The 12,172-nt window shown below is 42.5% G+C and overlaps 1 protein-coding gene across 4 annotated transcripts in view; it reads left to right on the top strand.

Annotated features, from left to right (window-relative positions):
- The window catches only part of RFWD3 (ring finger and WD repeat domain 3), a 40,811-nt gene extending 29,687 nt beyond the window's left edge, over positions 1-11,124 (top strand). For 3 of the 4 annotated variants that reach the window (XM_077890474.1, XM_077890467.1, XM_077890478.1), the window contains 5 exons: positions 1,758-1,908; positions 3,641-3,817; positions 5,456-5,670; positions 6,715-6,926; positions 8,721-11,124. In XM_077890474.1, coding sequence (XP_077746600.1) covers positions 1,758-1,908; positions 3,641-3,817; positions 5,456-5,670; positions 6,715-6,926; positions 8,721-8,864 — 899 coding nt within the window. In that variant the 3' untranslated portion in view covers positions 8,865-11,124. Of the gene's footprint in view, positions 1-1,757; positions 1,909-3,640; positions 3,818-5,455; positions 5,671-6,714; positions 6,927-7,858; positions 7,983-8,720 lie in introns of all 4 variants that reach the window. The other variant, XR_013375400.1, reaches the window with a different exon arrangement.
- The last annotated feature ends 1,048 nt before the right edge of the window (positions 11,125-12,172 follow it).

Below are 12,172 nucleotides of genomic sequence, written 5' to 3'. Positions count from 1 at the left end.
AAATAAATAAATCTATCTATCTATCTATCTTAAAAAAAAAAAACCTGTGTCCCCCTAAACTTAGGTATATACAGGATTAAAAGTAGATTCCTAGACTATTGTGTATTTTTCTGTTTACTGATAGCTGGGAGTTGAGAGAAGCTCTGGTTAAGGGGAACATAAAAGAATTGTTTCGCTGAGTGAAGTAAGTCAGTCGGAGAGGGACAAACATTATATGTTCTCATTCATGTGGGGAATATAAATAATAGTAAAAGGGAATATAAGGGAAGGGAGAAGAAATGTGTGGAAAATATCAGAAAGGGAGACATAACGTAAAGACTGCTAACTCTGGGAAACGAACTAGGGGTGGCAAAAGGGGAGGAGGGCGGGGGGTGGGAGTGATTGGGTGACGGGCACTGGGGGTTATTCTGTATGTTGGTAAATTGAACACCAATTAAAAAAAAAAAAAAGGCAATTTTCCAAACCAAAAAAAAAATTGTTTATAATGTTTCTATTCCCATCCACATCTTTAATAAAAGATTTATCAAATAAAACCTTTCGTATAAACTGGGAAAATACTTACTTTTTAAATTGTTCTCCCAATTGAGTATGATCTGTTCCTTTTTCCGTAATACATCTATTCCACACAGCATAGCTAGCTCTTGAAAGCCTTTTGGTACTAATATATCTTTGTTTCCTTTGATAATTAACTAGGTCAGTATTCGTGTTCCTTGTTGATTGAAGGCCTGTAGTTTCCCTGTTTGTCTCTCTAGCTCTCCTAATTAATTCTGTTTCAAGAGAAAACACAATAAACTTTTCTCACTTTGTTCCCCAGATAGGCTGAAATGTGACTCAAGGCTATCCTGAATTCTAGGATTTGACAAATTCTGTTTGTGGATAACTTGAATAATAATAGATACTTAGTAAAAATAAATACATTATCAGAGCCTAGGAAGAGAAGAGAGTAACAAATAAATTAAAAAGGACAAGTTTGGGGGGGAATTTTTTTCCCCTTTGGAATGCTGCAAATTGATTAGAATACTTGAAGTGTCATCTGTTTTTATTCCATTCAGATAAATGCCATTTCTTGACCACCTGACATAGAAATCACATATCTCTATTCCTTATTGTTCACTCTCTCTGTATCTTCACTGGCTGTGGATCTCTATATTAATAGCTTTATTGAAATAGGACTGACATGGAATAATTTGCACATATTGAAAGTATATAGTTGGATGAATTTTGATATATGTATATACCTCTGAAACCATCTCCACAATCAAGATAACATACCTCATGGCCTTTATAATCCATCTCCCCCATCTGCCCTTACCCCCTCTCCTCATCCCTAGGCAGCCACTGATCTATTTTCTGTCACTATACATTAATTTGCATTTTTTAGAATTTTACATAAACACAATCATACATAATCATAATCATTTTTTGTCTGGCTTCTTTCAGTATAAAGTTTTGGAGATTTGTCCATATTATTGTGTATATCAATAGTTCATTTCCTTGTATTGCTGGGTAGTTATTCCATTGTATGTTATATACATGTACGTATAGTGGTTTACCCATTCACCTCTTGTCAGATATCTGGAGTGAAATATACTTCTTAAAATAATTATGACCTTGGGGAATTTTTATTTTCTTCGTTTAACCAGCTGTTTTCCAGGAATTTAGATGCCAGGAAAGCTGAACAGAGAGCTACTTGAAAAGGTAGTTTACTTTGCCTTAAATTGACTTTCAGTGATTTCATGCTCTCTCGTCATTGGCAGGCTTTGGCGTTAAGATGTTGAGTACTGCCAACATGAAAAGCAGTCAGTACATTCCCATGCATGGCAAACAGATCCGAGGACTGGCTTTCAGTAGTCGGTCCAAAGGCTTACTACTCTCGGCTTCCCTAGACAGCACTGTGAAGCTAACCAGGTGAGTGCCTCAGGGAGGAAGATGGGGCCTGGGCTTTTAGTGTTGAACTGCATAGAAATATGGCAGTGTTTCCGTGTTAAGATGGCCTTAACTCTTTTTTTTTTTTTTTTTGGTCTGAGGCGTTGTCTTCTGAGATCCAGAGTCATTGAATTTTTTTTTTTAAGATTTTATTTATTTATTCATGAGAGACACAGGCAGAGGGAGAAGCAGGCCCCATGCGGAGCCCGATGTGGGACTTGATCCCGGGTCTCCAGGATCAGACCCTGGGCTGAGGGTGGCACTAAACCGCTAGGCCACCCAGGTTGCCCAGGGTCATTGAATTTAAAATGTATTGCTTTTCAAAGTAGATACAATAGGCTACAAAACAGTATATGCAATGCCCTGTTTCTTTAAAAATGATCTGTATCACAACATACATCTTAAGCCAGGCAGATGAGAGAAACACCCTAGAGATGGTTGAGTGACAATATGGAGGGAGCCTTGGTACTGGGCACCACGAGGTTACCTACCAGCTTGGAACTGCTTATTCCTGGTCTGTTACTGGGATCCTCCTGCTAAACAAAAATACTCTCCAGGAGCTTACTGTCTTGAGGTGTCGTGATTTCTCTCTCATCAGTAACCCTCAGTTACTGTATTTTATCCTTCATGTGCCCTGCAACTGCTATGACCCAGATCTGAATGTGCTGAGTGCCTTCATCTTTTAGAAAGTAGTTCTGATCAGACATCTGATGGTTGGCTTCCTGTTCTGCAGTTAAATCTGAGGCACATCATGATATCACTATCAGGCCTGATAAGCCTTCTGACTTTTTAAGAATGCTTCAGCTTGGGACGCCTTGGTGTCTCGGCGGTTGAGCTCCTGCCTTCAGCCCAGGGCGTGATCCTGGAGTCCCAGGATCGAGTTCCACATCGGGCTCCCTGCATGGAGCCTGTTTCTCTCTCTCTGCCTATGTCTCTGCCTCTCTGTGTGTGGGTGTCTCATGAATAAATAAATAAAATCTTTTTTTAAAAAATGCTTCAGCTTAGCCCCAAAACTCAATATAACATTGTTTTATATTTATGTATGTGTTGTGTTTTTTCCTAGTGGTGTTAAAAAATAGGTGAAAAAAGTGCAGGTTAAACACCAAAGTGACATTAATGACTACCTCTGGGTAGTTATGGGTAGTTAGTTTTGTTTTTCTTGTAGGTATATTCTAATTTTTTAGCGTTGAATATTTTACCATTGAATACCTGTATTATAGATAATTATGGAGAATTGAGGTAGAGTGGGGAATGTGCTGTTTAAATACCTTTTTAACTTATTTTATTTTCCTTACATTTCAAGAGGAAAACTTACATCCCCCAAAACAAATAATTTGTAATTAAAAGGGGTTACTAGGCAATCCCTAGAGAAACTTAGAAATCCCAAAATAGTTTGGATGTGTGGGTATGTTCTTAAGATTATCATTGGGGGCATCAGGGTGGCTCAGTCAGTTGAGTGTCTACCTTTTGCTCAGGTCATGATCCCAGGGTTCTGGGATTGAGCCTCACATTCAGCTTGCTGCTCAGCAGGAAGTCTGCCTCTCCCTCTCCCTCTGACCTCCACTTCCCCCCCCCTTTGTGCTCGCTCTCTCACTCTCTCAAATAAATATCATCTGTTTTTTTAAAAAGATTATCAGTGAAATGATAATTTTTATATCTTTTTATATATTTGATTTTCTTAATGCGTAATTGTAAAACTCTTATATCTCCACAGCCTAGAGACAAATACAGTGGTCCAGACATATAATGCAGGACGTCCTGTCTGGAGCTGCTGCTGGTGTCTTGATGAAAGTAATCATATGTATGCCGGACTGGTCAATGGTTCGATTCTGCTGTATGACCTTCGAAACACGAGCTCTCATATCCAGGAGTTAGCACCCCAGAAAGCCAGGTAGGGAGCCACTTACTTTTCCCTGTAGGTAGCAGCTTTCTGTTGGATATGAATCCTCTCTTTTGAGAATGTTTACATTTGGTCAGAATTTCTCACAGAGGGCAGTTCTCTGAGTCCAGTGATGTCTTCTCATTTTGGACTCCCTAAGATCCTTTGTATGTGTTCATGATATTTCTACATGGTAGAAAGTCCTAGTACCAAGTACAGCCAGGTTCATACAGTCACTCATCACCCAACATGGCAAAATGAAGTCAGATCTGTGTTCAAAACCCAGTTCTACTGCATAGGAGCTGTGTGACCTTTGTCACGTTTCTTGGCTTGTTAGAGCTATTGCAGAGGAAGAGATCAGTAAAAGGCCTATAAAAAAAAATGATTTAAAACTTCCCTAACCTCCAGCTAAACAAACTTGGTCTAAAGATACCATGTTACTATGATTTATCATTTATAATCCAGTTACAGAATTGGGAGATTTTTAGAGTCAGCCCAAATTCTGAGGATGGGTGGCCACCTGCACCACTATGACTCTTCAGAATGTGTTGAGTACCATTTGGGTGTAATATTCTCCTAAAGGCATAAATTTCTCAAAAGGAGAAGTGGTGGAGTCTGACTTAGGCCAAAATGAGAAGTATCTTAAAAGAGATTTCTATTTCCAATGTGAATATATTTTGAAAGGGGGGCAGGGAATCTAAACAGAAAAATACCACTATAGTAACGATACAGTAATTGGTTACTAAACCTAGGCTCAGCACTTTGGAGTCTTTTCATTTGGGTGGGGTAGACTCATGCTACCCCAGTTATGCGGGCCTGAAGACAACTGATGTAAACTTTTACAGATGTCAACTCCTAACAAACACGCTAACTGCCATTGATGTAGAGGGATCCAGACGGAGTAGGCAAGAACATGGAGCAAATAGCAAGGAAAGGGTATTTGTATGTAATGTTCATTTCTGCTTTAGTTTGCTTCATTGTGATAGGGCAATGAAAGAAAGCAGACCAAGTGACCCCTTTGGCAACTTCAGCAGAAGCAAAGTTCATAGGAATATAGTGGCAGGCTAATAACTTCTGAGAGAATTCTTGGCATACAGTTCTGGTCATATGCTTGCAGAAAGAGATTTAGAATATGTCTAAAGAAACAATCTTGTTTCTGAATTAAAATGTGGTTGCTTCAGGGACACCTGGCTGGCTCAGCTGGAAGAGCACATGACTTGATCTTCGAGGTCTTGAGTTGGAACTCCATGTTGGGTGTGCAGATTACTTAAAAAGAAAAATGCAATTGCCTCAGGCTATATTTTAATTGAAGGATCTGTCAGCTATAGCTCTTTATTAGATGTGTGAGCTGCATTTCCTTTTTTTTTTTTTTTTTTCCTGCGTTTCCTTTCTGACTTTACTTATGTCTGTGGCCAACCCCTTTACCAGAAGCTTCACACCAGTCAAGCTTCTTGGATTTATGATCTTGTACTGTTAGAGTAGGTTGGTAGTTTTGATCCAATGTCAAAGGATAGTGACCCACAGAAGGTCTTTGTTTAACCTCTTCTGTAGAGGTAGGACTGCTCGGGGGCTCCTGACACGGGTCTGGAGTCTGGAATTGTACAAGTACTGGAATGTGAAACATAGTTTTCTTTCTTTCTTTCCCTCCAGATGCCCGCTGGTGTCCCTATCCTACATACCCAGAGCTGCCTCATCTGCATTTCCATATGGTGGGGTGTTGGCTGGAACTTTGGAGAACGCTTCCTTCTGGGAGCTAAAAATGGGCTTTTCTCATTGGCCTCATACGCTGCCCATGGAGCCAGGGGGCTATGTAGACTTTCAGACAGAGAGCAGCACACGGCACTGTCTTGTGACCTACAGGCCCGGTGAGTGTTAGGATGTCCTGGTCGGACTTTCTGTGGTTTGTCTGGGAGCACATTGGTTCAAGGGAGAGAGAGAGAGTTTGCCCTGCCCTTCAGGTAGCACCAAGAAACCCCTCACAGACTAACAGCTCTTGCTACTGCATTCAGGATGGTGGCCCCACCTACGGGATAACTGGGTAGCTCAACGGTTGAGCGTCTGCCTTCGGCTCAGGTCATGATCCCTGGGGTCTGGGATCGAGTCCCACGTCGGGCTCCCTGCATGGGTCCTGCTTCTCCCTCTGCCTCTGTGTCTCTCATGAATAAATAAATAAAATCTTTAAAAAAAAAAAAAAAAAGATGGTGGCCCCACCTTCCTCCCTAGATCCTTCCTCTGCTCCTCACTTGTGTGAGGAATCCACCAGGTACTCTGTGGAGTGAGCTGGCCGCTTTAGGAGCCCCTGTAATTTAGAACAGTCATGAATTCAAGCCAGTGAGTCACCCTCAATGCAATTTTGTCTTCTGTTGCCCTTAAGGAAGATAAAAACCTGAGCCAGGGGTTTGGCAGGATATAGTGATTTCACTAAAAAGGATAGCTTAGGGGCAGCCCAGGTGGCTTAGCAATTTAGCGCCGCTAGCGCTGCCTTCAGCCCAGGGCGTGATCCTGGAGTCCCGGGATCGAGTCCCAAGTCGGGCTCCTTGCATGGAGCCTGCTTCTCCCTCTGCCTGTCTCTCTGCCTCTCTCCCTCTCTCCCTCTCTCTCTCTCTCCCATGAATAAATAAATAAAATCTTTAAAAAAAAAAAAAAAAAAAGGAAGGCTTAGGCTCAGAACTATTTCCCCCATAGGCAAAAATCTATTGGAAATAACTTGCTTTATCTTAGCCAGGGGTTCTGAATTTCATTTGTGCTGTATTATTTTGTTCTTGTTATTATGGTTGCTTTGTAGCTCTTCTTGTTGGTTTAATAAATTGTGGCTCTTCCACTCAGTCTGTAAGCATCTGCGGTTCAGGTACTTCGTGAATTTCTTTGGATCATCCCCATGGAGCAACATTGATTTCTCTGTCTCGTAGATAAAAATCACAACACTTTACGAAGTGTGCTGATGGAGATGTCCTACAAGCTGGATGATGCTGGAGAGCCAGTCTGTATCTGCCATCCTGTACAAACGTTCCTTGGGGGACCCACTTGCAAACTACTGACCAAAAGTGCCATTTTCCAAAACCCAGAGAATGATGGCAGCATCCTGGTGTGTACTGGGGACGAAGCATCAAATTCTGCCTTGGTGAGCCTATTATCTTTTTATATAGAAATGTGCAGAGCGGGATCCCTGGGTGGCGCAGCGGTTTGGCGCCTGCCTTTGGCCCAGGGCGCGATCCTGGAGACCCGGGATCGAATCCCACATCGGGCTCCCGGTGCATGGAGCCTGCTTCTCCCTCTGCCTATTTCTCTGCCTCTCTCTCTCTCTGTGTGACAATCAAAAATAAATAAAAATAAAAATAAAAAATTAAAAAAAAAAGAAATGTACAGAGCAGAAAGCCAAAGTTCTCCATAATTGCACATTTCTGTGTGTGTGTGTGTGTGTGTGTCTGTAGGATTGCTTATTTTTATCCAAGTCACACTTTACATACTGCTCTGTAATTTGCTCTTCTTCCATTTAACTTTCTAGCATAGATATCTTTTCATTTTAGTATCTATCGATCCACCTCATTCTTTTTTACATGAGCTATAGTGTTCTATGGGCTGCCTTATGAATCTTTTTTTTTTTTTTAAGATTTTATTTACTTATTCATGAGAGGCACAGATTGAGAGAGAGGCAGAGACATAGGCAGAGGGAGAAGAAGGCTCCCTGCGGGGAATCTGATGAAGGACTCGATCCTGAGACCCCGGAATCATGACCTAAGCCAAAGGTAGACGCTAAACCACTGAGCCACCCAGGCATCCCCCAACTTATGAATCTTTAAAAAATAAAAATAATAAGGAACTACTGAAACACCTATAAAATAATGGATTCAGGGAGGCCTGGATGGCTCAATTGGTTAAGCATCTGCCTTCGGCCTGGGTCATAATCCTGGTGTCCTGGGATCAAGCCCCGAGTCCAACTTCCTGCTTAGCAGGGAGCCTTCTTCTCTCTCCCTCTTCGGCTCCCCCTTCTTGTGCTCTCACTTTCTCAAATAAATCAAATCTTTTTAATAAATAAATAAATTAATTAATTAGTTGATTCAGGTACCAGTTTCATCAGTTCAGGGTGAAACCAACAGATGAATGATTGATGGGGAATTGTACAGTGGAAGAGTCAGTCTGTCGTGACCTGAACACATTGATCAACATTAACCTCACTGTAAGTGGGTTAACAAATAATTTGCCTCTTAATATAAGACAGTAAGAAGCTCATGGCGCCTTCTATAAAATGCCCTTGAACCTAAATCTAATGAAGCTTTGGAGCATTGCTGACTGATAAAGTTACACTAGCCACATAAACACTTGAAATGTGATTAGTGTGAATGAAGAACTTAATTTTTAAATTTTAATTTAAATGGCTTTATGTGGCTAGTGGTCACCATATTGGATAACACCACTATAGAATAAGGGTAAAATGACATGAAGTAAGCAAAATATATATAGATATAGATATAGATATAGATATAGATATAGATCCCTTCCATCAAGAGTTGCAGGCATCTTGATGGAAGGGCTGAATGCTAGGCTTGGTTCCTAGATCCTCTCATGAGTAGACTCTTTGCTAATTACAGTGGCAAAGGCCACACCTAAACTATGCTGCATATCCTGGCTTTGTGAAGGTTAGGGACGGTCTGGTTTACTACCCAGGCAGTGCTCTCTGCAGCTCTTTGAAAGTTGTCTGATGGGATTAAGGGGGGCACTTGGGATGAGCACCAGTGATGTATGGAACTGTTGAATCATTGTATCGTATACCAGACACTAATATTACACTGTATGTTAACTAACTAGAATTTAAATAAAAACCTTTAAAAAACCCACAAAGTTGTTTGATGATAAAGCAAGCAAGTCCCCCAGGCTGAATTGAATGACTCCTGACCCTTATCTCTGTCTTTTTTAGCTGTGGGATGCTGGCAGTGGCTCGTTGCTGCAGGAACTGCAGGCTGGCCAGCCTGTCTTGGACATCTGCCCATTTGAGGTGAACCACAGTAGCTACTTGGCTACCTTAACAGAGAAGGTGGTCCACATCTATAGGTGGGAGTGACCGTGTCTGGAACTTAGCAGGCATGCTGCCGGTTTATATCAGATGTTTGCTAGCAGCTAGAAGCCCTGACCAAGATCTCTGCTTATTACCTGTGGTCTAGAACTTCTGGGATCATGATTCCTTTGGGTTGATGTAACTCTAAGACTCCAGGTCACTGAAACACTACAGATTGTATAATTGCAGTGTCCATCGAAAAAGTGACGGGTACTCCCATCTACATTATTCATGTCTTGGGTTAAAATCCTTCGTGAATCTGTTGGGAAGCTCTATTTCTGATCAGATGTTCTGCTGGACCTCATTTAGGATATGAGTGTACACCAAGCATTTTCTGAAGGATGTGACACCCGCCTAAGTGGTCTTGTCACTTGAGCTCTATGACTTGGGAATGAATGCTTATATCCCAGAAGGGACTAACCATCTTCATGTTGCTTGGATGCACTATGGATGCAGAAGAGTCTTCAGTTGAACACAAGAGGGCACTCTACAACCTGGTGAAGAATTTGCTCTATTTCTGACCTTGTGTGTTGACAACCTTTTAGTAACTTGGTCTCATCTCTGCAGAAGTGTGTGGTAGAACACATCTGGTCTGCTTTGTGGCAGCAACAGATCTACTCCAGATGTGCAGTGCCAGGATATTGGCCAGGCCGGAGATGGAGGCAGCTGATAATCTTACAGACCCTTTCCTAATGCTGAGTGCATTAAGTTCATCACATTGTAGGAGCCAAGGAAAGGGACCAGTTGTTTGAGCAGTAGAGAAGCCTCATTTTTTCTATGTAGCGTGGCACTTCGTGATTGGTTTTATATAAGCGAATGCCCTGAAAAACCACTCCTTTTCCCTCACACTAGGAAAAGATGAGTGATATGTCAAAGCTCTTACTCGAGTCTCCTAGTAAAAGAGATCAAGAGCAAAGGGCTAACCAAGAGAAGCTTACAAAAAGAGAAGCTGCTTAGACCACCCCTGAAAACAGGAGAAGGGCATGTCTCTTCCCTTTTGAAAGAGTTCCTGAGTAGAGCCAACCTCTAAAAGTAAGAGGTCTATTCTTGAGCGTCTTTAGAGTTCCCAGGTAGAGCCTTCCTCATGTGAAACGGATGTTTGGCTTTAGCTTTCTCTGATATGCCTCCCTTCCTAACCTTTTTTAAGAAGTGTTGTTAGAAAAATAGTTATGCTCAGGAAGATAATAGAGGTTGGAAGCTGGTGTGGATTGCAAGGAGAAGCCCGCCAGCTCTTATTCCAACCGTGGACTGTCCACCATCGCGAGCTGCACTTCTCTCCAGTAGAGGGCTCACTTATGTCTTTCGCTTTGCCTACCTCTACTCTGCTAAGCCACAGTCCACAACAGAACAGGCCTCAGGTATGGGGGTCAGTGCCCTGTTCTTAGAAACAGTATGGCCCACAGTGTGACTTTCTTAAATAATTGTTCTGGAAATGTTATTTTTTTAATTTTAAAACAGTTCCGGCCTGGCACCTCCTGAGCTATTGCCAGCATTTCTCACCAGCCAAGGGGTTATTGCAGTAGATTTCCCCAGAGTTCCAAGTTATAGTCGTGCCTTTTAAAGAATGTCCTCCTATTTTAATACATCTTTCCAAAAGCCAGTTTCCAGAGCCTGGGAAAGAACTTCCTTTTCTCAGAAGAGATAACTCCTTTCAATATGTTGATTCAGCATGACTACCGGGGCCTAGAGCATCAGTGGCAGAGAGGGATTTGGATTAAAGAGCAGAACTCCTCTGGTTTCAGAAGATTGTTAGAGACGATGCAGTTGGCTGGGACAAAACCTGGAGCGGGTTTAGGATGAGACTCGGGCTGAAAGTACACTCAGCTGATGCTGATCGGCTCCCCTGAGCATAGGAACCAAGGGACTTGTTACCACAGAAGTTGGGTGAATCTCAGGTCTTGCCAATTCTTGCATTCCTCCAGTAAATGTGAGTGCTTAAGAAACAAATTGATGTAGCTTTTAACTGATTTCTTCAAAGGAAAAGACTTTGCCCCCAGCCACCCTAGCCCTGCTCCCTTCAGCCTGCAGGGGAGGACGTCTGGAGACCCCAGCCCTGGGCTCTCATGCAGCGCCAGGCTCTGCCCCAACATGTTGCCTCACCCCTGTCTCTAAGGTGGTTTTCCCATTTGAGAGTTTGGAGCTAAGGAGACTTAAAATACCTTGTACCTGCTTTGACAAACAAGGCCGTGGGATCTCTGTTCATGTTCTGTGTTTTAATGTTTGTGTACATGTTAATATGAAAATAAAGCATTTGCCGTGTGTATGAGCTCCTGGTGTCTTGTCTGACTGCCAGAGGTGGGAACATGTCTGCCTCTTGGGAAAGTGGTACAATCTCAGCCTGGGAGACTCCTTCATTTCATGCAGTACTGGGTCTGAATTACACAGGATGGTCTCTGGACCTGAAGTAAACATCTTATTTAAATTGATGAGATGATTTAACTGGCAGTTCTCTTCTGTTGCTAATGCGAAACTGTGTGTTTGCTTAAGAACTTGCCTACGTTGGTTATTTGTCTGTTTGCTCTTAGATCCAAGGGGATTAATCTTGGAAACTACATTTCCCAGACTCCCTTCGCCCACTGGCTTCCTTGGTACTTTCTTTGAATCCAGAAAACTAATGTGGGAGGAGAGGAGTGGAGGGGAGAACTTACCCTTTTATTTCTTTTAGTCTTTGGCAGCACAGGACAGTGACTGCAGCGCTGGGCAAGCATGGACTCTGGGTTCCTGCTCAGCACAGTTCTGGCCTCTTGCCTCGGTGTCTTTGTTCTGTTTAGTTCAGGAATTTCTGTGGCCATAAATCATGGTTCTGGGATTAGATGGGAAAGGCTGAAAATGCTTTCCAGCTGAACAGCGAATGGGGTATACTAGACTCCAGGAGGACTGTGCCGTTGTCCTGGGGCCTGGTCCTTCAACAGCAAATGACTGACACGGGTCCCAGGGTGGAAGGAAGCCCCGTGTTAAAAACCCAACGCCATATTTTTCTTTCCCACAGTACTCATTTCCCATGTCCGATTGGCTGCCAAGTGAAATCCTGGAAACAGACATTTGTGTGTCCTTGTCTTTTAATGAGTCAACTTCGATGTGTTGGTAACAACTGCTTCTATTTATCCCCTAAGTCCCATCCTGATCTATTGGTTAGAAAGCAGGGTGCGGAGTTGGCTGAGGGAGGAGCCTGCTGTGGAAATGGGAAGTGAGGATGGATGCCATGGACCCTCACCATCGCCCTGAAAAATTAACAGTAGCTTTATCCAAACATGGCTATACTAAGCAGAAGGGCTCACCTAGAAGCTGGACATGGGCCGAAACTAATAATATCT

Source organism: Canis aureus, chromosome 3, assembly GCF_053574225.1.
Source record: "Canis aureus isolate CA01 chromosome 3, VMU_Caureus_v.1.0, whole genome shotgun sequence".
Lineage (NCBI taxonomy): Eukaryota > Metazoa > Chordata > Mammalia > Carnivora > Canidae > Canis > Canis aureus.
Note: the sequence above shows the minus strand (reverse complement) of the source record. Positions and strands in the feature narration are given on the sequence as shown.